A 25,931-nucleotide genomic window follows, 5' to 3' on the forward strand; every position below is an offset into this window, starting at 1 on the left:
GCTGTGTGTCAAGCCTGGTTAAGCTTCTCTCTCCGAAAGGGGAACCCTCCTACACTGTTGGTGGGAATGCAAGCTGGTGCAACCACTCTGGAAAACAGCATGGAGGTTCCTCAAAATGTTGAAAATAGAGCTACCCTATGACCCAGCAATTGCACTACTGGGTATTTACCCTAAAGATACAAATGTAGTGATCCGAAGGGGCACGTGCACTTGAATGTTTATAGCAGCAATGTCCACAATAGCCAAACTATGGAAAGAACCTAGATGTCCATCAACAGATGAATGGATAAAGAAGATGTGGTATATATATATACAATGGAATACTATGCAGCCATCAAAAGAAATGAAATCTTGCCATTTGTGATGACGTGGATGGAACTAGAGGGTATTATGTGGAGCAAAATAAGTCAATCAGAGAAAGACAACTATCATATGATCTCCCTGATATGAGGAAGTGGAGATACAACGTAGGGGGTTTGGGGGGTAGGAAAAGAATAAATGAAACAAGATGGGATTGGGAGGGAGACAAACCATAAGAGACTCTTAATGTCACAAAACAAATTGAGGGTGGCCGGGGGGTGGAGGGCAGGGAGAGGGTGGTGGGGTTATGGACATTGGGGAGGGTATGTGCTATGGTGAGTGCTGTGAAGTGTGTAAGCCTGGTGATTCACAGACCTGTACCCCTGGGGTTAATAATACATTATATATTAATTTAAAAAAAAATTCTCTCTCTCCCCCCTGCTCACACCCACCCTCTTAAATAAATAAATAAATAAATAAATAAATAAATAAATAAAATTTAAACAAATAAATATAAAAAAAGAAAGATCCTAAACCAGCATAGAAAACTGGCAAGTTATTCTGCCCGCAAAACCTCTTCTACTATTGGCTGAACAGAACAGAAAAATATTTAAATATATTTTTGAATATTTGATATATTTGGTAAATTTCAGTCTAGTCAGTGATAAGAAGGCATGACTTTCCTGGAGGAAAATTTTTAAACATTAGAGTATAAATTGCACATATCTCTATGATAATTCTGTTTTCATTTCCTTGAATATATGCCCAGAAGTAGAATTGCTGGATCATGTGGTAGTTCTATTTTCTAATTTTTTGAGAAACCTCCATACTGTTTTCCATAGTAGCTATACCTAATTTACATTCTTCACATTCGAACTATTCAAAGTTCTAGTGGCTTGACGCTGAGATGCTGAGTATAATTCTCAGAGGAGTGTTAATTCCCTTTTTTCCATATTCTGGGCAATTCTTGTTATCTCTTGTCTTTCTGATGTTTGCCGTTTTAACAGGTGTGAGGTAATTGTCGTTGTGATCTTGATTTGTGTTTCCCTGAGATTAGTGATGTTGAGAACCTTTTGATGTTCCTGTTGGCTATTTGGATATTTTCCTTGGAAAAATCTCTATGTAGTTCCTCTGCCCATTTTTTTAATTAGATTTTTTTATCTATTAAATTGTGCTTCAAAGGAACTGTCAAGAAAGTGAAGGTGAGAAAATATTTGCAAATCATATCTCATCAGGTATTTGTATAAAACTCATTAATAAAAAGACAACTATCCCAATTTGAAAGCAGCCAAAGGATCGGAATAGACATTTCTCCAAAGATATACAAATGGTCAATAAACACATGAAAAGATGCTTAATATAATTAGTCACTAGGGAAATGTAAATCAAAACCATATTGAGATACCACTTCACACCCATTAGGATGGCGATTGTATTAAATTGTATGAGTACTTTATATATTTTAGATACTAACCTCATATCAAATATATGATTTGCAAATATTTTTTTTGGAACCACACTGTCTATTAATGTAGCCTTGGAGTAAGCTTTGAAGCTTTGAAGAAATTGTGACAGCTCTAATTTTATTCTTCCTTTTTTCAAGATTGTTTTGACTAATTCTGGGTCCTCCTTAAATTTACACTTGAATTTTAGGATTAAGTTGTAATTGTCAGTTGCTGAAAAAAAATGCCAGTTTGGATTTTGGTGAGGATCATACTGGATCAATTTGTGTTCCTGTTATTTTTGTTCTCATAACTTCCTTTATACAGTAGTAAACATACTGTTTAATTAGGATGACAATGGTTAAAAAAAAAAAAAGACAGTAACGAGTGTTGGGCAAGGATGTGAAGAAATTGGAACCTTCACAACATCACTGGTAGGTATGTAAAATGGTGCAGGAACTTTGGAAAAATACTTTGGCAGTTTCTTAACAAGTTAAATTTAACCACAGGACCTACCAATTTCAAACTCAGAAATCTATCCAAAAGAAATAAAAATATGCACATGTAAAAAAGTTGTACATTCATGTTCATAATAGCATTAATAATAGCCATAACATGGAAATAACCCAATGTCTATCAATAAATGAGTGGATATGGGACGCCTGGGTTGCTCAGTGAGGTAAGCATTGCCTTCATTATGATCCCGAGGGTCCTGGAATCGAGTCCAGTATCGGGTTCCTTGCTTAGCAGGGAGCGTTTCTCCCTCTGCCTGCTGCTCCCCCTGCTTGTGTGCTCTCTCTCTCTGACAAATAAATGAATAATATCTTTAAAAAAAATTATATGAATGGATAAAGAAAATGTGGCATATATGGACAATGAAATATTATTTAGCAATAAAAAGAAATATAATACTGATCTATGCCACAACATGGATGAACTTTTAAAAACATTAAGTGAAAGAATCCAGTCACAAAAGACCACCTATTATATTGTACAATTCCATTCATATGAAATGTCCAGAAGAAGCAAATCTATAGGGATAGAAAGTAGATTACGGTTGCCTAAGGCTAGGGGGAATTGAAAGACTGGAAGAAAAAGAGGGGCGACTGCTAGTTGGTATATTTCTTTTGAGGGTGATGAAAATATTCTTAAGTTGAATGTGTTGATGGTTGCCCAATTCCATAAATATACTAAAACCAATGAATCATATCATATATTTAAGTAAGTGAATTGAAGGATATGTAAATTGTATCTCAAAAAGTTGTTATTAAAAAAATACAAACAGAAGAATTACTTGTCTGGGGAAACCACATATCCCAAGAATGCTAACTCACACAATGTCTTCTTTATCCTGTATATGTACCTGAAGGGTAATGGAAACCCACTGAAGAATTTTTAAATAGGGTAATGTCCTAATTAGATATGTCTTTTGCAATGTTTGATGAACAGACTGGAAGAGAGCAAAACTGAACTTGAGAGATCAGTTAGGACTAGAGTCTGGAAAGGGATAATGGGACTCAAGAGACATTGGGAATTAAGATCAATAGAACTAATGACTGGTTCTGAGATGTGATAGTACTACAAGTTTTCTGCTTTGTAAAACTGTATGTATGGTGATGCCATTTACTGGGATAGGGAATAATAGAGATGTTACTATTGTTGTGGTTGTTAGTTTGCAAGAGGGATGTGTGTCAGTTTATAACATAGTCATTCTAGATGTCTTTACATTATCCAAGTAAAGGTCAGATTAGGAGAGCAAAGATAAACCAGAGGTAGAAGATACACATTGGGTTTAACCAGTGTAAGTAAAAATGAACCATTTAAGAACAAAAGACACTGCTCAGGAAGAAACAGAAAGAAAAACGAGGGAGTAAAATGGAACTGAGCAGAATACATCAACATTTAAAGAGTAAACAGAAAAAAATAAGCTGGTAAATAAGTGGTCTTAGGAAAGTGGTCTTAGGAAACAACCAAGAGAGGGTGTCATGAACACTAAAAGGGAAAGTTTCAAGGATAACTTAGATAGCACTGAAAGTTGCTTTTCAAAGTAAAGTAAAGTGAATAATGAAAAAATGTCATTTGGACCTAGTTAACAATGAAGATTGTTAAGGTCTTTAGGGACCTTAGAGAGGAGCAAATCTGGAGGGATGATCAAACAGAAGCCAGATTGGAATAAGTTTAATATTGAGTAGAGGGGCACCTGGGTGGCTCAGCCCTGTAAGTGTCTGACTCTTGATTTTGGCTCAGGTCATGATCTCAGGGTCATGAGATCGAGCCCTGCGTCAGGCTCCATGCTTATTCCTTGTTTGTTTTAACATTATTCCATTACCTTTTTTTTTCTTTACCATATAACCATATTTAATTATAGTATTCTAAAATGAAATAACTGTACATTTTTTTGGTTTTATTTATAACCAGAATACCAAATTCAACTGTGCTATTATTACCATCACATTAACAATTCATCTATAATACTTCTGTATTATAGTTTAAAAGTCAAAAGGAACACCTATACATATATCATCTTACATGATGAGTTTCAAAACTACCCACTATACTTGTATAGGTAAACAATCATTTATCATATATCCAAATTTTGCCTCCGCACATCTAGAAGGCATACCATTTAGAGAATTTTATTCCACATTACTTCTTAACTGTGGCATACTGTTTGCAAAGATGGCTTCAACAATCCTTCCCATCCTTGTGTGCACTACCATTTATATTGTGACTTCTCCATTCCCACTATCAGAATTGAAGTCTATTTCTTTTCCTTATCAATATGGGTTGGCCCTGTGATATTCTTTGTCCTACAGATGTCACATCAAATGACTTCCTAATGTAAATTTCAAGAGACCTTATAGCTCTCACTCTTGCCTTCTTGGAATATGAAGAAGCTCCAGCGAGCTTGCTGGAACACAAGAGATCACAGGGGAAAAGGCCCAGCCAACAGTATGATCTCCCAGACATGACAGTGAGGTCATTTTAGACCATCTACCCTTAGCTGAGTCATCAAATAAACACAGCTATATGAGGGACCCTAACTGAGATCAGCAAATTGTCTACCTGAGCCCAACTCAAACTTTCAACCTACAGAATCATGAGCAAATAAAACAACTGTTTTAAAATACAGTCTGAAGAAATAACCTAATTTTTAATTTTCTTTTTCTATTTTAAAAACACAGGAAAAAATGAATATATAAACTTACCACTTTTCTCACGGAAAAATCACGAGTAATATCACTTTCACTTATTATTTTGCACCTAAACTTAAGCTTCTTTAAAACAAAATTATCAGAGTCAGAGTCTTATGGTTCAGCCATTCATTATTAATTACATACTATGTGTCAGGATAACTCCAGACACTGACCATCTATTAGTGAACAAAGGAGATTAAAATCTCCACCCGCACTGGGGAGATATGGATAACCCAAATCCAAAATATATTATCTTCTAATATGTAAGAATTATAATAACACCTATATTTTCCAAGGGAAGAACATGTAAAGAGAAATGTTACCAATAATCACTCTTACCCTCATGCCAAGCACCAAGAACCCAATCTCTTCCATTAATGGGTACTTGCTGACCTGTTGCTTAATCTTCTCAGATGAGGCAAAAGGATCATAACTCTTTCGCCCTATCTTTACATCCATTATACAGGGCTTATTAAATTTATGGGTCACATCTTCCAGTTTTAAGTATAAATCTGTTATTAAAGGAAAACCTTAATTAGTAATAGGAAAACATATTACTACGCAAATAACTTCCACAGGAAAACAAAATGAGAAAATCTTAAAACTGAGAAAAAAGTTAAAATAAAACCAGAGTCAACAATTATTATTATTCCAACTGAAAGAAGAAGAAAAAACTGACCAACAAATTTAAAACAAGTATAAATATCACAGAGAAACTCTTGCAGGAAGTGATAAAATTAATATTCAATCATCAGCAAAAGGATGAAATAGATATAAGGTTCCTAAGGACATTAAAATGAGATTATCTCAAAAGCTTTTTCAGAATGCATTCCCCTTTTGAATACATTTTATGTCATCTGTGCTTCAGTAGATCTCTTAGTATTTTAATAATTCCTAAAAATTTTCATTTAAAATTAATATTAGGAATAAATCCTTCCCACAGAGTACACAACAGAAGCATAGTTTAAGAAAGTAAATCTATCTAGGGGCGACTGGTTGGCTCAGTCATTAACTGTCTGCCTTCGGCTCAGGTCGTGATCTCAGGGTTTTGGGATGGAGCCCCACACCGGGCTCCAAGCTCAGCAGGAAGCCTGCTTCTCCCTCTCCCACTCCCCCTGCTTGTGTTCCCTCTCACTGTGTCTGTCTCTGTCAAATAAATAAATAAAATCATTAAAAAGAAGGTAAATCTATCTACATTATGGTCACTGCCAAATACACATTCTAGTCTTACTAGTCTCAAAAGAAAAATAAGTATCTTGCTTTTTAGAATATAAGCATTCGTCAAAAAGTTCATCTGTAAACTACTTTGGCATCCTGCATACATATTCCCACAGAAAACTACTATAAATGGAGATTCAAGTAAAAAATTATAAAAGTTTTAGTTACTAAATACTGTAACTGAACTAATTACAGCTTAGCTTGAAAGTAAAGTCTAGGTACAGAGGGAAGAAAGGAAAGAAATTCTTTACTTGATGAAAGCATCTTCCCAAAGTTCTAACTGAGATCATAACTTTCAGTTATGAATATGTGAAGCATTTCTCCTAAAAACTTTTTCTCAAAAACAGAAAAGATTTTATCTGCTTTTTACTAAAGTAGCAAAGTTAGAGAAGATATGTATTTTTTATGAATAAAAGGCTACCAGAGGAAAAAAGACTTGCCCTATTTTCCTTTACCTTGACCCACACCAAGCAGTTATTAAATTACAACAAAGAAGGCTGTGTTGAACTAAAAATGAGAACAATCCTCATAGAGCTTGTGAAAGTTTTAAGCCCTCAGATTCAAGAGGCATAAATCTTTTCCTTGAAAGGATAAGAAATAGGGGCGCCTGGGTGGCTCAGTGGGTTAAAGCCTCTGCCTTCCGCTCAGGTCATGATCTCAGGGTTCTGGGATCGGGCCTTGCATCAGGCTCTCTGCTCAGCAGGGAGCCTGCTCCCCCCTCCTTCTCTCTGCCTGCCTTTCTGTCTTCTTGTGGTCTCGGTCTGTCAAATAAATAATAAAATAAAATCTTAAAAAAAAAAAAACGAAAGGATAAGAAATAAAGAGGTAAGTTTTATCCCTTAGTAAAAGGAAGATGGGAGCAAGGTCATGATTTTGTAGAACCAGGTGAAGTCAAGCCCAAATATGACAAAAAACTATAGCCTAAGAAACCAGCACTGGCACAGCAGAAAAAGTAGGACACATTTTAAAAAAGGACTCTCAAAAACAGACATGTGCAGTAAGAGAAAACAAAAGGTCTGGACACAGACACAGGACTGTTGACAATGAAAAGTAAGGGCACTGTGGGAATATTCTGATCAAGAAATTGGAACCCACCCAAGATTCTGTGCTTTCAAAGATAACAACAGGATGGGATGAGAAGATGGGGAAGAAAGCAGCACAGAACCGTCCCCTTTGTATTCCCTCCTTTCATCTCCAGCTACCTTGAGTGAAACTAAAGGAAACTTATCCATCCTTTTGCTACAGCTATGTAAAAATTTCAGTAACAAGGTTTATATCTCAAATATCAGAAAAAACTAATTAGAACCTAATACAGTAAATCCCTGACATACACAAGTGTATCATTACTTTCTGTAACTGAAAGAGACCTCAAAAGTCTTGAGGAGAGTATAAAGATAGTGTGTGAACTTAGCTAACTATCATAGCATCTTTATCTCAGTGTAGGATTATTATTTTCTACTTGCCAATTTGGTAGTGATTAAAAACAAACAATAAACTGTTTCTTGTAATAATTGGAGATGACAGAAGCAAGAGTAGATTACAAACCATAATATAAAATCTCTATTTCCTCTTCCCCTCTTGGGAAGGAGGAAAATACAAATGCAAATCCCATATATAGTAGGAATACAATAAATGTTTGCTGAATGAATGAATGTTTGCCTTTCTCATTCCTACTGCCCAGAGAGACTTTGGATTTGGCCTAACACTGTAATAACTGAGTCATTCCTTCAGTAAACAGGCCTGAGCATCTTGGGTTTTATTTGACATATATTTCAACTAGCCAAATGTGTTTTTCTTTACTTTCAGGTTCTTTTTTTTTTTTTTTTTTAAAGATTTTATTTACTTATTTGACAGACAAAGATCACAAGTAGGCAGAGAGACAGGCAGAGAGAGAGAGGAGGAAGCAGGCTCCCTGCTGAGCAGAGAGCCCGATGCGGGGCTCGATCCCAGGACCCCAGGATCATGACCTGAGCCAACAGCAGAGGCTTTAACCCCACTGAGCCACCCAGGTGCCCCTACTTTCAGGTTCTTGATATGGGATATATGACTCAAATTACCAAACAACTGCTAGAATATTATTAAACTTAAGTTAATAACTCTTTTTTTAAAAATTTTTAATTTTTTTATAAACATTTAATGTATTATTAGCCCCAGGGGTAAGTTAATAACTCTTAAATTAAAACCTGCTGAGTTGGCTTAGTGTTTTTCTTTTAGTTCCCTGGCCTTGATTTTTTTTTTTTTTTTTTGGTAAGTGAAACTAAGAATTTGAGACTGTAATTTCTATCCTTCCCTCTTAGTTGTAAAAATAAACATCAAAACCTGCTGCAGAGATGCAGTTTTTTTTTTAAGGCTATAATGTCATATATCTAGAAGCTTGCCACAAGTACTTTTGAATGAAATAGATAAATAGGAAAATGGGACATGATCTGAGCACTGACACCTTTACAGATTTTTTTTTAAACAGGTTGTTATCACTAGAGTTAAGTCTGAATATTAATTCTTTCTGCAAAATGCTATTAGCAAATTATTTCACTAGCATACAGCTTAATTCAAAATAAGTCAATCTTGAGATTCAGTAACTTAAATGCTCAAAGGCATTTTACTACAGGGGAGTTTCACTTGTAAAGCAATGTCACAGACTGGATAACAAAGGACGCTTTTTCAGCCAGGCCCCTCTGGCTATAGAATGGAGTAGTATTTTTAAATTTTCAGGTAAACAGAAAATATGTTCTAAAACTCATCCAGGGTTTTTGCCACCCTGGGTGGCTCAGTCGGTTAAGCGTCTGCCTTTGGCTCAGGTCATGATCTCAGGATCCTGGGATCAAGCCCCATATCGGGCTCCCTGCTCAGCGAGGAGCCTGCTTTTCCCTCTCCTGCTCCCCCTACTTGTGCTGTCTCTCTCCCTGTCAAATAAATTAAAAAAAAAAAAAAAAAAAATCTTAAAAATAAATAAATAAATAAATAAAACTCATCCAAAAAATCGGATGGACTAAGAATAAGTGTTCTATCTGGAATATTTTTACGTTCATTCTGACCAAGGTCAAGGAAATAAATGAAACTACTTTCATACAATGTTTGGAAAATAATTACGATATGATTATTTAATATGATGTAACTTGTAAGATATGATTTTGAATGAAGAGAGGTGATTTTTACACATACATGTGTATAACTGTATGTTGTATACATCATAAAGATTGATAGAATAATAACTAGATTTACTTTTTTAAATTCTGAAAACCTCTATTTAAGACAACAGATACTGATAAAACCAGTCTGCCAGAGGTCAAAGGACTGGCATTTATGAAACTCAGATCTAAGGAAATATTCTATAATAATTGTATAATAAATAAAAAGCCATCTACTTTTCAGAAATACATGGAGCTCATTATAAGAGATCACAATGACTAGAAATACAGTTAAGTTTAAGAGGCTATGGCTATAAGAGCTAAATCCATTATTTATCTACTAATTCATGGAAGTATACACAGAATTTCTATAATTCATTAATTTTTTGAGGCAAAGATCATGAAAATAACTACCAGATATTCAGAAATATACCACTTCATGCTGTTATAAGCAGATTACTAAGTAAAATTTCTCAGTGGCTTTACCAATGACATGGTTAGCATGCTCAAAATATTATATACTTCATGCTGTTGACGACAATATAAGATTGCCCAAGGTTACTATGGCTGAAGGAAGCTTCCTGTTTTAAATATATTTTCTAATTAAATATGTATAATTAAATATAATTACCTTTAATATAAATTAAATGTAATACATTGCTTTGTAATACATTATGCATAAAAAATTCCTATAGCAAATTTTCTACTGCTGGAATATATTCCTGACACTCTAAGAAAGGGGCAGAAAATTCCCAGTATCAAAAGAGAAAAAAGTAGAAACATTTGAAATACTGTGGAAAAACTGAAAGACCTACATATAACTAAACAGTAAAGATAATTAGTTTCTTTAAAGGAAGGACAAGGGAGAGGGCATTCAGGGAGTTGAAGGAAGAGTTATTTAGATGCTCTTATACTAAATATTACTGATTGTATAAATTATGAGAATATGGGTTCCAAGTTTCGTCAAATTCTTCCCCACCATCTCCAGAAAGTCCAGTAGGTATAGATTACTATCTTCATTTCTGAACCTCTCAAAAAAGGAGAAAAGGCCAGATGAGGAGCTCCCGCCCAACTAGGAAGCCATATGGAAAAACAGAGAAGGCCTTTTACTTCTGCTTTCAACTGCAATCATTGGTCATTTCTAAAGGCAAGATAAACTGAAAGTAGAAAGGATCACAGGGAGAGATCTTGAGCTTCCAAATTTGACCTCAGTGTATAGGAGGTCAGTGCATGCTTCCTAAAATTTCACTAGTAGCTAGATCCAGAAACCCAACAATTAATCAAGCTGGAAAGTACATTTAAAAACTTTCAATTTGGGGGCGCCTGGGTGGCTCAGTGGGTTAAAGCCTCTGCCTTCGGCTCAGGTCATGATCTCAGGGTCCGGGGATCGAGCCCCACATGGGGCTCTCTGCTCAGCGGGAAGCCTGCTTCCTCCTCTCTCTCTCTCTGCCTGCCTCTCTGCCTACTTGTGATCTCTCTCTGTCAAATAAATAAATAAAATCTCTAAATAAAAAAAACAAAAAAAACCTTTCAATTTGCTCAAACCCACTTAAAGATATACTTTTCTATCTCCCTAGATAACTATCAATAAAATCTTTTTGATGGTATATATCCTAGGCATCATATGTTTATATAGATAAGGATGAGATTTAATATATGTAACTAACTCAAAATCCTCAAAGATAATTTATAAATGTTTTAACTTTAAAAAAAAATCTATTGGTCATGTTCTAAAATTAGCTAATGGTGATGATTTTACAGCTCTATGAATATATTAAGAACTACTGAATTATATACTTTAAATGAGTGGGTTTTATGATACATAAATTATATCTTGATAAAGCTACATAAAAAAATCAAAAGGAAAAAACCTTATTGGTCAGCATGATCTTACACTTAAGTTACAATAATTTGCTAAGCAAATTTGCAGTACTTTCTACATTTTACTACTCTGGGCTGTAAGAACTACATCAAGTTTATAAAACTACCATGAGCACCTGAAAAATAATAAATAATTTATAAAACTACTATAAGCACCCGCCCGGTGGGTGGGTGGGGGAGGCCAATTATTCCTACGTAAAATACAGTAATGCAAACCACAGTGTTCTAAAATTTAAGAAATATTTGGTTTCATGATATAAATATTTATATTTGTTTCATTATCAAAAGGATAACAGAAAAACGATCCCATGGATTCTCTAAAAAAAGCTAAACACCTGCATAGTGCAACAATTTTTGTGTAACTTCCTCCAGAGCAAAAAAATTAAAAAGCAATAGGACATCTACCAAGGCAACTGTTCAATTACTAAACCACTCTATATACAGATACTTTTTTATTCCTGTCCTTTCCACCCTTTTATTTACATTTTCTCCTCTCTTCTCTCATTTTCCTCACCTCATTTTCTTTTCCCAGTAGCACCAATTTCTCCATAAGAGAAATTCAAATAAGAATATTAGAATTTTCAAAGCATTCTTACATAACATGCAACTACTCAAATCTATGTGGTATTATTTTCAATTTATAAAAGAAAAAGTAGAGCTCAAAAAGGTTAATGAGTTGGGGTGCCTGTGTGGCTCGTCGTTAAGTGTCTGCCTTTGGTTCAGGTCATGATCTCAGGGTCCTGGGATGAAGCCCTACATCGGGAGTCATGCTCAGCGGGGAGCCTGCTTCTCACTCTTCCAGTCCCCTACCTTGTGTTCCCTCTCTCGCTGTGTCTCTGTCAAATAAATAAATAAAATCTTAAAAAAAAAAAAAAAAAAAAGTTCATGATTTAACCAACTTCACAAAATTTGGAAAAAATCGAGGTAAAACCAAGTCTTTTGGAGCGCCTGGGTGGCTCAGTGGTTTAGCTTCTGCCTTCGGCTCAGGTCATGATCCCAGAGTCCTGGGACCGAGCCCCACATCGGGCTCTCTGCTCGGCAGGGAGCCTGCTTCCTCCTCTCTCTGCCTGCCTCTCTGCCTGCTTGTGATCTCTATCTGTCAAATAAATAAATAAAATCTTTAAAAAACAAAAACCCAAGTCTTTTGACTTCAAACTACTCTTTCTATTTTAGTATAGATGTCTCTCTATTTAGTACTGAGGACCAAGAAGATTGTTATTGCTAGTAAGTCCTTTATTTTTAAATCATATGCTAGTAATTCAAGCTATAAAATGTTATTTTTAATTAAAATATTTCTTCTTACCCAGATTCTTTCTATATACTCTACTTTTCAAAATAATGATGCTGTTTGCTCAGTTATTCTACCCCTTCCTAACAACGTTTTTAAAATGAGTATTTACTTATCTGGATGTTGACTATAGTACCATCCTCAGTGACCTCTGTTAATCTTTCAACTGTTACTTTAATGATGAGTAATGATTTGCTCAAAATTAAACAGCAACCAGTGGCAAAGTTTAATGGAATCCAGTTATTTTACGTTACAACGGAAACCTCTATGAAGTAAGGTGATCATCAAGATTTGTGAAATAACTTAAGTAATATGGTGATCTCAATCAGGATATACTCTATATTTGAGACAAAAAGACAAAGAAAGAAGGAAGGGAAAAAGAAAGGAAAGAAATAAAGGGAAAAAAGAAAGAAGGAGGAAGACTAAAGCTAAACTCACTCATTTTTTTTTTCATATTACTGAAATACAGAAGAATCCTAAATACCCGGGGAATCATAGATTTACTATTACCTAACTGAGGATACCCAGGAAGATACCATGGTTCCCTACAAATGACACTTCCTTACCTAGTAAATAAGTAGAAGAAAAACAAAATTGATGAACAAGCCCAAGCTGGAGCTCCTTCTCTCCCTCTTCTCAAAATGCAGTTCAAGTACTAGCTACATCAAAAAAAGTGTAGCTTTTTTTTAACAAGCATATCACTAAACTCTAACATTAATCTGCATAATCAAAACACTGGGAGTTGAGCCTATTAATTTGCATTTTAACAAGCCTCTGGGTTATTCTCAAACTCAGTCAAGTTTGAAACTCTTCACCTATTCATGAATGATTCTTCAATCATTAAGCATTCATGCTACTTGTTTAATTCTGCTCTGTCAAAGGCTTCGAAAAGGCAAATACTCCTTCAAGTATTCATTAAGAAAGAGATGTACCCTTACATAGATCATTTTGTCCTCTAACCACGAAACTTAGCAGTATTTTTTTAAGACTGTGATTGTTTTTAAAGAGAGGGAGAGGGGAGCAGAGGGAGAGGGAGAGAGAGAATCTTAAGCAGGTTCCACACCCAGCATGGAGCTCAATCTCACAACCCTGAGATCATGACCTGAAAATCAAGAGTCAGATTGACTGAGACACCCGGACACCCCTAGAAGATTGCAATTTAAAGCCTAGAACGAGACAGAGGAAGTTATGTAAACAAAATATTTTTCTTGGTTTTCCTACTCAAAATGGAAAAAGAAATTGCCCAATAAATAAGGAAAAAAGAACATTTATAAATGTACACAGTATTAAGTACAATAGATTTTTTTTATTCAATTATAAGAAATTGATCATTAATTTTTTTTTAAGACATTTATTTTAGAGAGAAAGAGTGTGCACATGTGAGGGGAGGGTGGTGGGAAGGGGCAGAAGGAGAGGAAGGGGGGTAGGGATAGAAGCAGACTCCCTGCTGACCTCAGAGCCAACAGGGGGCCGGATGTCATGACTCAGATCATGACCTAAGCTTACATCAAGAGTTGGATGCTCAACCGACTAAGCCACCTAGGTTTCCCATTGGTCATTAACGCTATACACCATTTAAGAAACTGGGTATGAAAAACAAAAGCAGGGGCACCTGGGTGGCTCAGTCAGTTAGTTAAGTATCTGCCTTTAGCTAAGCTCATGATCCCAGATCCTGCGATGGAGCCCCACATTGGGCTCCCTGCTCAACAGAGAATCTGCTTCTTCCTCTCCCACTGCCCACCCCACAAATGCTCACGCTTGCTCTCTCACTTTCTCTCTCTTTCAAATAAATAAATAAAATCCTAAAAAAAAAAAAAAGAAGTACGATTCCCTTAATGAAGTAAAGAAAAGATTAGAAAGAAAACCACATATATTCTGTCTGTATAAAACTAGGCTTAAATTTATATAAAGGCGTTTAAAAAGACACTCGCAGGTCATGATCTCAGGGTCCTAGGATAGAGTCCCACATCAGACTCCCCTGCTCAGTGGGGAGTCTACTTCTCTCTCTGCCCCCAGCTCCCCATGCTTATATACTCTCTCTCTCTCTCAAAAACAAAATCTTTAAAAATAATTTTAAAAATCAAAATAAAAAGTCACTGTCATGAATTAATAGTAAAGAACAGATTTTTAAGAAAAGATTACCATTCGGTGCAGTGGGAGGTGACCAGATGCCGTAATATTTTGGCAAATATTTTCGTAGCTCTAAAAGAATACCATCAGTACAGTCAGCAGCATAAACCTGAAACAGAGAGAAATATAACATTTGCATGGCAGTTTCTTATAATGCTTTATAATTGTCCTACACATTTCTCAAATAAAATGATACTGGTGAATCATAATCTATCTCGTATTGAGTTTCAATTGGAAACACATTTGGAAGAAAAAAAAAAAAGATTACTTTGTGTCTCCAACAAAAAAGTATGATTGTTTAAAGCACATTTTTCTTGGTTATCTAATTCTAGCCTTTCACTGTCCTTGAACTATCTTACAACTAAGTTGTAGATAAAGCTTCAACAAATGCAAAATAATTCTTGTCCATGGAAATGTAAAATAATTCTGGCCGGAAAAAGTTCAGCTCACTTCCTTCCACCCTCCACCACCCCTCATGGGAGGGCAGAAGATATATACTTATTTCAACTTCCCTTTAATTCTTATAAATTTGTGCTTCTTTGGATTCTCTTTTGAATCAGTTTCAGTATCTGCTTAGTTCCCTCATTATATAATGAGTTTACCAAAATCTTTAACAGATATTCATTTTATATCTGTAAGGGTGTTATGGTTTTTTTTAGAAGATTTTATTTATTTATTTGACAGAGAAAGCACAAGTACAGGGAACAGCAGAGGGAGAGGGAGAAGCAGGCTCCCTGGTGAGCAGGGAGCCGGGTGCAGGGCTCAGTCCCAGGACCCTGAGATCATGACCTGAACTGAAGGCAGATAGTTAACTGACTTAACATAGGCACTCGGGAGTTATGATTTTACCTTTAAAAAATCATCCATTAACTCAATGTAAGTCTAATTATTTGTCATTTAATTCCTTGATGTATAACCAGTAATAATTCTAGAAAATACTAGAAATGTTCACATATCCTGGAACTAGATTCTTAGTTTTTTCCCTAGAAGAGTAGGGAAAGAAAATATTTTTGGTTTAAAAACAACTTGTAAAACATATTATCCAATGAATTCTCACAATACGGTCTACCCAATTATCCAAAACCATTAAAGTTCACTGGTGTAAAATGTTTGTGAAATCTCAGTATTACAATTCTATTTGTCAAGCCATATTCATGTCTAGTAGTTATACATAAAACAATTCTATAAAATAAACTCAAATGTGACAGAGACTCACTAAATATCCATGTGATAGACTGTATTACCCAGTTTTCCCTATTGAAATGTGAGCAGAAGTGGTATTAGTCAACTCTAGGCCAAGGTAAGTAAGGGAAGGGTATACCTTACCAACCCTTTGTTCCTGGCATAACATCAGTGAGGGCACAGTGTTCATGAAGACATAACAACAGGATGGAGGAACTAAGTATATATCTATGTTGATATGGACTTGAAATCCATGATATATTTTTAAGTAAAAAAGATAAAAGAACTGGAAGAGTATATATAAAAGGTAAACTTTCTCTTCTTACTTTAAATATGGGAGGCAGGGGGAGAAATGATTAAAAAAAAAAAAAAACTTTCTACCTGGAAAAATGTAGGATAAAATATAATAAACATTTTCTTAAATGTATACCTGAGCTCCCAAGGAAGAGAAAAGGAAACTCAAAGGGGTCTGAAATAAAGAGGGAACCAAAAGCATTAAACTGAGCAGTAATGTTTGGGCTTCATAAAGGTCTACTCTGAAGATCTGAACCAAAAGATCTCTTTGGTTCTCACAGATGAAGACAGAGTTACTATACTGAAACAGGGAGAGTAAAAGAAAATCTAACTATGAATTGTAAAAACCCTGTCATCCTCTCCCTTCCCCTACCATTACACTCTAAAAATGCCAGGGACCTAAATAAATAAATAAATAAATAAAATAAAAATGCTGGGGGCCAAACTGATCAACAAAAAGACAGAAGCAACAAATAAACAAATAATATTAGGAATATAAAAGAAGTCATTAATTCAGCTCAGGTCCTGATCTCATGGCTCGTAGGATCAAGTCCTGTGTCCAGCCAGCTCCATGCTCAGCAGGAGTCTGCTTCGATATTCTCTCCCTCTGCCCCTTCTCATGCTCACACTTTCTCTCTCTTTCAAATAAACAAATAAATCTTTAAAAAAGAATCCAGGAAAGAAGGAATGAAATGAAAAAAAGGATATTAAAAAGAAAAAGGAAAAAAGACAACTGGCTATAATGATACAGTTAAATTCTACTGAGTCCTTAAGGAGGGGCACCTGGGTGTCTTATTGTTAAGTGTCTGCCTTTGGCTCAAGTCATGATCCCAGGGTCCTGGGACTGAGCCCCACACTGGGCTCCCTGCTCAGCAGGAATAAATAAATCTTTAAAAATAAAAATAAAAAAATAAATCTTTAAAAATGAATAGGTGAATGAATAAATAAATAAAATGAATAAATAAATGAATAAAATCTTTTTTTAAAAAAGCCCTTAAGGAACAAAATCCTTATCTGACAGAAATTCTTCCATGAAATAGAAAAAGAAATGCCCCTCCTTTTATGAAGATATAAGAAATCTGATATCAAAGTTAGACAAGGAAAATATGTGAATAAAATAATAATTTAATCTCATTTTTGGGAATAGGTGGAAAAAATATTAAATAAAACACTAGCAAACAAAATCCAGTAATGCATATTATTAAGAAAAAATTAGAAGGACATGTACAAGTAGGTTTTACTCCAAAAATGAAAGATGAAAATAGATTAGAACTCTATTATGACATTTACATTAACAGATTAAAAGAGAAAACTCATAAAATCATTTCAATAGATACAGAGAAGGTAGCTGAAAAATATTCAATACCCATTCATGTCTTAAAAAGTTTCTTGAAATAAAAATAGAATGGATGTTGTGTAACTTCCCCTTTTCCCAAGAAACTAGTATCAATCAACTAGATCGGTGGGCATCCCTTGTCCACCAGTGATGGACTTAATAGTACGGTGTCTCTCTTTTTTTTTTTTTTTTTTTAAAGATTTCATTTATTTATTTGACACAGAGAGAGAGATCACAAGTAGGCAGAGAGGCAGGCAGAGAGAGAGGGGGAAGCAGGCTCCCCGCTGAGCAGAGAGCCTGATGCGGGGCTCAATCCCAGGACCCTGAGATCATGACCTGAGCCGAAGGCAGAGGCTTAACCCACTGAGCCACCCAGGTGCCCCTGGTGTCTCTTAATAGTACAAGATAGTGGAGGGTAGGAAAAGTGTTGAGATCAGGTTATTTACTTCTCTAATTTCCTCCTTCTCAGTTCATACCTTCTAGTAAAGTTACCTTCCCTTAGTTCTATAACCAGTGTCTCTTAACAGTACAAGATAGCAGAGGGTAGGAAAAGTGTTGAGGTCAGGTTATTTATTTCTCTAATTTCCTCCTTCTCAGTTCATACCTTCTAGTAAAGTTACCTTCCCTTAGTTCTAGTAACCACTCCCTTTCTTTGCCCTTTCAGGCCCAGAGATGGTATAGCATTATCTCTTGTAGGTGGCCTTGAACTGTGACCACACCTTTGTAAACAGTCCTTTTATTAAATTGACAGAGTGTACCTTCATATTTTGACAGTCTTGACGCCCAGAGAAGGCAACTTCCTTAACCTGGGAAGAAGTATCAGAAACTTAAGAGAGAAAGCCATACTTAAAAGGAGAAATATTAGAAGTACTTTTCTTAAATGAGAAGAAGATGCCCTTTCTTTCCCCCATCACTACTTCCGTTCACCGCTGTACTGGAAGTACTTAAAAGAAATATATGGATTCAAAAGGAACAATAACAGGGGCACCCGGGTGGCTCAGTAGGTTAAGCCTCTGCCTTCGGCTCAGGTCATGATCTCAGGGTCCTGGGACTGAGCCCCCGCACTCAGGCTCTCTGCTGGGCATGGAACCTGCTTCCCTCTCTCTGTCAAATGAATAAATATTAAAAAACAACAATAACAACAACAACAAAAAAAAAACCCTTCCAATCACCATAGCTTTAACTGTCTACATAGGAAACAATCAGAACTGTTATAGTTCAATGAGATTACTAGATAAAAGAAATACATATATCATTCCTGTATATTAGCAATCATTGGGAAACTTAATTCAAAAAAATATTTATGACAGAAACAAAAAATGAGTTACAAAGAGTAAGCTGAACAAATTATGTAAAAGACTTTTACAGAGGGAATATAAAATACATTCTTCAAAAAAGAGGCCATGTGTAGCAGTTAAAAGTACATATTCAAGAGCTAGACTGAGTACATTCAAATCCTGGGGCCATCATCAACTATTTGAATGATCTTGGTAAAATTATTTCAACTAATGATGCCTTCATATGTACAGGTATAAAATGAGGATAATATAGACCCTACCTCACAGGTTTTTTCTGAGGATTAAACAAGTTAATACTGGAAAAGCACTTATATTAGTATTTGTTTTTTGTTGTAGCTTGTACTGTTTTTTTCTACTTCATCTAAATGAGCTAAAACTACAAAATTCTTAGAAGAAAATAAGCATAAATCTTCATGACTTTAGATATGACACCAAAAGCACAAGCAACAAAAGAAAAAAACAGATAAATTGGACTTCAGAATTTTAAAACATTTGTGCTTCTAATCACTACCAAGGAAGTGAAAAGACAACCCAAAGAATGGAAGAAAATATTTGCAAATCATTTGCCTGATAAGGGACTTTTATCTAGAATACATAAAGAACTAAAACTAAATTAAAAAGACCACCCAATGAAAAAATAAGCAAAGGATTTGAATTGACATTAGTCCAGAGAATAAATACAGATAGTCAGTAAGTACATGAAAAGATACTCAACATCATTAGCCATTAGGGAAATGCAAACCAAACAAACTGCAATGAAATTAGCACTGCGCTCTCAAAAAAAAAACAAAACAAAACAAAACAACAACAAAAACCACAAAAAAATAAAAACCACTTCAACACTCACTCGGATGGCCATTAAAAACAAACAAACAGGAGAGGAGATGCAACATGGTGGGTTAAGGGGGTAGGAGAAGAGTAAATGAAACAAGATGGGATTGGGAGGGAGACAAACCATAAGTGACTCTTAATCTCACAAAACAAACTGAGGGTTAATGGTTCCCTTAGTTCTAGTAACCACTCCCTTTCTTTGCCCTTTCAGGCCCAGAGATGGTATAGCATTATCTCTTGTAGGTGGCCTTGAACTGTGACCACACCTTTGTAAACAGTCCTTTTATTAAATTGACAGAGTGTACCTTCATATTTTGACAGTCTTGACGCCCAGAGAAGGCAACTTCCTTAACCTGGGAAGAAGTATCAGAAACTTAAGAGAGAAAGCCATACTTAAAAGGAGAAATATTAGAAGTACTTTTCTTAAATGAGAAGAAGATGCCCTTTCTTTCCCCCATCACTACTTCCGTTCACCGCTGTACTGGAAGTACTTAAAAGAAATATATGGATTCAAAAGGAACAATAACAGGGGCACCCGGGTGGCTCAGTAGGTTAAGCCTCTGCCTTCGGCTCAGGTCATGATCTCAGGGTCCTGGGACTGAGCCCCCGCACTCAGGCTCTCTGCTGGGCATGGAACCTGCTTCCCTCTCTCTGTCAAATGAATAAATATTAAAAAACAACAATAACAACAACAACAAAAAAAAAACCCTTCCAATCACCATAGCTTTAACTGTCTACATAGGAAACAATCAGAACTGTTATAGTTCAATGAGATTACTAGATAAAAGAAATACATATATCATTCCTGTATATTAGCAATCATTGGGAAACTTAATTCAAAAAAATATTTATGACAGAAACAAAAAATGAGTTACAAAGAGTAAGCTGAACAAATTATGTAAAAGACTTTTACAGAGGGAATATAAAATACATTCTTCAAAAAAGAGGCCATGTGTAGCAGTTAAAAGTACATATTCAAGAGCTAGACTGAGTACATTCAAATCCTGGGGCCATCATCAACTATTTGAATGATCTTGGTAAAATTATTTCAACTAATGATGCCTTCATATGTACAGGTATAAAATGAGGATAATATAGACCCTACCTCACAGGTTTTTTCTGAGGATTAAACAAGTTAATACTGGAAAAGCACTTATATTAGTATTTGTTTTTTGTTGTAGCTTGTACTGTTTTTTTCTACTTCATCTAAATGAGCTAAAACTACAAAATTCTTAGAAGAAAATAAGCATAAATCTTCATGACTTTAGATATGACACCAAAAGCACAAGCAACAAAAGAAAAAAACAGATAAATTGGACTTCAGAATTTTAAAACATTTGTGCTTCTAATCACTACCAAGGAAGTGAAAAGACAACCCAAAGAATGGAAGAAAATATTTGCAAATCATTTGCCTGATAAGGGACTTTTATCTAGAATACATAAAGAACTAAAACTAAATTAAAAAGACCACCCAATGAAAAAATAAGCAAAGGATTTGAATTGACATTAGTCCAGAGAATAAATACAGATAGTCAGTAAGTACATGAAAAGATACTCAACATCATTAGCCATTAGGGAAATGCAAACCAAACAAACTGCAATGAAATTAGCACTGCGCTCTCAAAAAAAAAACAAAACAAAACAAAACAACAACAAAAACCACAAAAAAATAAAAACCACTTCAACACTCACTCGGATGGCCATTAAAAACAAACAAACAGGAGAGGAGATGCAACATGGTGGGTTAAGGGGGTAGGAGAAGAGTAAATGAAACAAGATGGGATTGGGAGGGAGACAAACCATAAGTGACTCTTAATCTCACAAAACAAACTGAGGGTTAATGGGGGGAGGGGGGTTGGGGGGGTGGGATTATGGACATGGGGGAGGGTATGTGCTCTGGTGAGTGCTGTGAAGTGTGTAAACCTGGCGATTCACAGACCTGTACCCCTGGGGATAAAAATATGTTTATAAAAAATAAAATTAAACAAACAAACAAACAAACAAACAAACAAAAACCCTAACAAGTATTGGTGAGGATGAGGGGAAATTGGAAACTTCATACATTGCTGGTGAAACTATAAAAAAATGGTAAAGCCCCTCTGGGACACACTGACAGTTCCTGTAGAATATTCAAATGACCCACCAATTCCAAAATTGGAAACAGGTATTCAAGCACTAATGCAGGAATGTACACAGCCAACACTATTTACAAAAGCCAAAAGATGAGAACAACCCAAATGTCCATCAGTGGGTGAATGGATAAACAAAATGGGGTATGGAAGTAAAATGGAATGTTACTCTTCCATAAAAAGGAACAAAGTTTATGGACATTGGGGAGGGTATGTGCTATGGTGAGTGCTGTGAAGTGTGTAAACCTGGCGATTTACAGACCTGTACCCCTGGGGCTAATAATACATTATACGTTTATTAAAAAATTAAAAAATATAAAAAAAATAAAATGAAAAAAACCAAAAAAAAGGAACAAAGTACTGATGCATACTATAATGTAGATGAACTTTAAAAACATTATGCTAGGGGTAGCTGGGTGATGCAGTTGGTTAAGCAATCAATTCTTGGTTTTAGCTCAGGTCATGAGACGGAGCCACAAGTTGGGCTCCACACTCAGCACAGAGTCTGCTTGAGATTCTTGCTCCCTCACCCTCACCACCTCCTGCTCATGCTCTCTCTCCCTCTAAAATGAGTAAATAAATCTTTAAAAGAAAAAAACACTATGCTAAAAAACCAAGCTAGGCCCATATTATACATAACTCCATTTATATGAAATATCCTGGGGGCAGCTGGGTGGCTCAGTGGGTTAAGCCTCTGCCTTTGGCTCAGGTCATGATCCCAGGGTCCTGCAATCGAGCCCCATATCGGGCTCTCTGCTCAACAGGGAGCCTGCTTCCTGCCCCTCCCCCATGCCTGCCTCTCTGCCTACTTGTGATCTCTGTCAGATAAATAAATAAAATCTTTAAAAAAAATTTTTTTATATGAAATATCCTAAATAGGTAAATCCATAGAAAGCAGATTAACAGTTGCCAGGGATGGCTTAACAGTTACAGGGTTTTCTTTTGTGTGATGAAAACATTTTGTAACTAGACAGAGAGTTGAAAACACTGTGAATGCACTAAAAAGTATTCCTAGTCATAGAGTTAATTAGATATTAAGTATGCTGTGTCCCTTTCCCCAAATTTAAAGATTCATAGTACGAATTAGCACATTTAAGGTTCTAAAAAAAAATCCTGTAGTAAAAATAAAAACACTTAAATTCAGCACTTCTGCAATGAGCTCTCAGTTAAGGGGTATTTATTTATTTATTTATTTGTCATAGAGAGAGAGAGAAAACAAGTGGGCAGAATGGCAGGCAGAGGCAGAGAAACAGGTTCCCTGCTGAGCAAGGAGCCCGATGTGGGGGCTTGATCTCAGGACCCCCCTGAGATCATGATCTGAGCTGAAGGCAGCAGCTTAACCCACTGAGCCACCCAGGTGTCCCAATTAAGGGGTTTTTAGAATGTAGGTCTAAATCCATTAACTGAAATCAATTTAGCAGATCAAAATAAGGATCTTTAAGAAATGAAGTACAGTAGGGCCACCTGGTTGGCTCAGTCAGTTGGGCAGCCGACTCTTCATTTCAGCTCAGGTTGTGATCTTGGGGTCGTGAGATCAAGTCCTGAGTTGGGCTCCCCACTCAGCACGTAGTCTATTAGAGTTCCTCTCCCTCTGCCTTTTCCCTGCCCCCCTGCTCATGCGTGTGCTCTAAAATAAATAAATAAAATTTTAAAAATGAAGTACAGGGGAAAATACTAGACTGTAAAGATACACAATATATTCACAAAGCTTTTGTTTTAGTCACATATACAATATACCAGGACATGCTGTCAAACGAATTTCTTACCTAGTCATCAGAAAACTATGAAAAACTCTTTGAATACAATGAAACAAACCTTACCTCACTTACCATATTATAGAATTCCAGCTCTCTTGGACCCCTTGGAGGTGGCTGTAACTGTTTCAAAACTGTGCCATCTGGATGTTGCAGGATACCTACAGAACAAAAATCAGCTATTTTTTAATGCTTTGATAATGGTATACCTTGTATCACAAGATAGATGAGTTCTTAAAGTTACAGATAAATCACTTTCATAAAAATTAAGGGGTCTGTTTTCCTTATTTCAGAAATTTCAACATTTAACCAAGAGATTTCAGTGCTTGTTATAGGCAAAGCACCAGAACACAAATTGTGAAGTATGGTTTTATTGTCTCAAATTATTATTCCCCTTAGAGCCCTCTCAGACTTTCTAATAAATTTAGAATATACTTCTAAATTTTATAGAAATTCTTCAGTAATAGTCTTTCTGGGAGAAAGTAATTTATACTTAAAAAATCACAAGCAGTAGTGTAAACTGATTCCACTCTTGTATAGAGAAAAAAACAAATATGTTAAAGGTGGTACTATATGAACTTCCTATTTTGTAACTTTTTAATAAGTTTTTCTCATTTATTATAAGAAACCAACTAAAAATTTTTCCTGATTCAGATGCACCACGTATAGATTGTATGAGGGCGCATAACCACTGGGAGAAGTGGCAACTGAAATCAGATACCAAGCCTGAAGCAGGAAGGGGCAACTTCTCATAATCAGCCCACTCAAAGGAGGAGCCTTTTCCTAAAGCCATCACATATGTACTAGCACTGGTCCTGTCCCTACACCAAGAAGACTCATTACCAAATTTATATGCTAAAATCTTAAATTTTCAAATACTGAGCTTTTCACCAAATCACATGTTAGAACACAACAGAGCTCAAATAAGTATCATAAGGAAAAAAAGAGAATAGGTCAGAAAAAATTCCTTCACTGAAAAAATAAAATTAAATTAAAAAACAACAACAACAACAACAAAAAACCTCTCGGACTTCTACTTTCACTTAAGAGACAGAAATCTAAAAATCCCATCCCAAGACTCAGGGTCAGAGGGCCTACTAATATTGAAGATGCACCAAGACAACAAGAAACACCCCCTACAGCCTTGCATCAGGCTGGTAATTACCAAGTAATAAGCAACAGTAGCCTACATTTGGAGAAAAGGCATGAACATGGAGAAAAATTATCTCTGAAGCATGAGTGCACAAAGAAGACATAAAGTAGAGGGTTAAACAGGAATGTTGAGAAAACTCCTCTGGCAAATCAACCCCATTCTAAACATAAGCTTACAAGAGAAAAACTTCAAGCCTGAGGTGCACTAAAGGTGTTATTAGTCTGCTCCAGCTTCCATAACAAAATACTGCAGACTAAGTGGCTTAAACAACAAAAATTTATTTTTTCACAATTCTAGAGGCTGGAAGTCACAGATCAAGATGACAGTCTATTTAGCTCCTGGTGAGAGTTTTCTTCCTAGCTTGTAGACAGCTGCCTTCTTATTTTGTCCTCACATAGTGGAGACAGTGAGAGAAAAAACATACTCTCATGTCTCTTTTTATAAGGACACTCATCCTTTTGGGTCAGGCCTACCCTTATGCCCTCATTGATCTTAATTATCCCCACAAAGACCCTCTCCAAATACAATCATACCGAAGAAGGTTGTTCCTTCAGTGTATGAATTTGGGGCAACACAACATTCAGTTCATAACAGAAAGTAAGTATAACAACAAAATTCAAACTTAGCTCTATTTCTGACTAGATTGGCTCAATCACCAACACTAACTGCCTAGCAGAAGAGGTATATTCATTTCAGTCATAAATACTGTTCAGTCTCACATGTGATGTCCAGAATTTAATAAAAAATTACAAGACATATGAAAAAGCAAGGGGAAAAAACACTTCCAAAAGAAGATGCAACATATAGAAGAGTTTCAGAGATGATACAAATGTCAGAATTATCAAAGGAACTTAAAATAACCACAATTAACATGTTAAAGATTATAACAGAAAAGGTAAGTAACATGCATGCAAAGATGGGGAATTTCAGTACAGAAACTTAAGAGACAAATGGAAAGTTAGATGTGAAAAAGGGAGCAGCACCTGGTGGCTTAGTCAGGAAAGTATCTGCCTTCAGCTCAGGTCATGATCCCAGAGATCTGGGATCCAGTCCCCCAACAGGTTCCCTGTTCAGTGGGGAGTCTGCTCCTCTCTCCCTCTGTCCCTTCCCTGGCTTGTGTTCTCTCCTCTCTTGCTCACTCTCTCTCAAATAAAAAAAGAAATTTAAAAAAAAAAGAAGAAAAAAGAGTAAAGAGACAAAAACATGCTTTCCATGGGCTCATAAGCAGACAAAATATAGAAGAGGAAGGAATCAGGGAGTCTGATGACAAGTCAACAGCAATTACCCAAACTGAAACACAAACAGGAAAAAAAAAAAAAGTGGAAAAAGTTAGAAGAAAGCATCTACAATCTGTGGAATAATATCGAACA

The 25,931-nt window shown here is 35.8% G+C and overlaps 1 protein-coding gene across 1 annotated transcript in view; it reads right to left on the reverse strand.

The window, feature by feature from the left end:
* LOC111144965 (inositol polyphosphate multikinase) overlaps positions 1-25,931 on the reverse strand; it is a 47,577-nt gene that overhangs the window by 11,373 nt on the left and 10,273 nt on the right. Inside the window, exons 2-4 of the mRNA XM_022499599.1 lie at positions 23,484-23,569; positions 14,597-14,693; positions 5,279-5,451 (exon numbers count right to left, since the gene is read on the reverse strand). Coding sequence (XP_022355307.1) covers positions 5,279-5,451; positions 14,597-14,693; positions 23,484-23,569 — 356 coding nt within the window. The remainder of the gene's footprint in view (positions 1-5,278; positions 5,452-14,596; positions 14,694-23,483; positions 23,570-25,931) is intronic.

This window comes from Enhydra lutris, unplaced genomic scaffold (genome assembly GCF_002288905.1).
Source record: "Enhydra lutris kenyoni isolate GAN:26980312 unplaced genomic scaffold, ASM228890v2 scaffoldscaffold12, whole genome shotgun sequence".
NCBI lineage: Eukaryota > Metazoa > Chordata > Mammalia > Carnivora > Mustelidae > Enhydra > Enhydra lutris.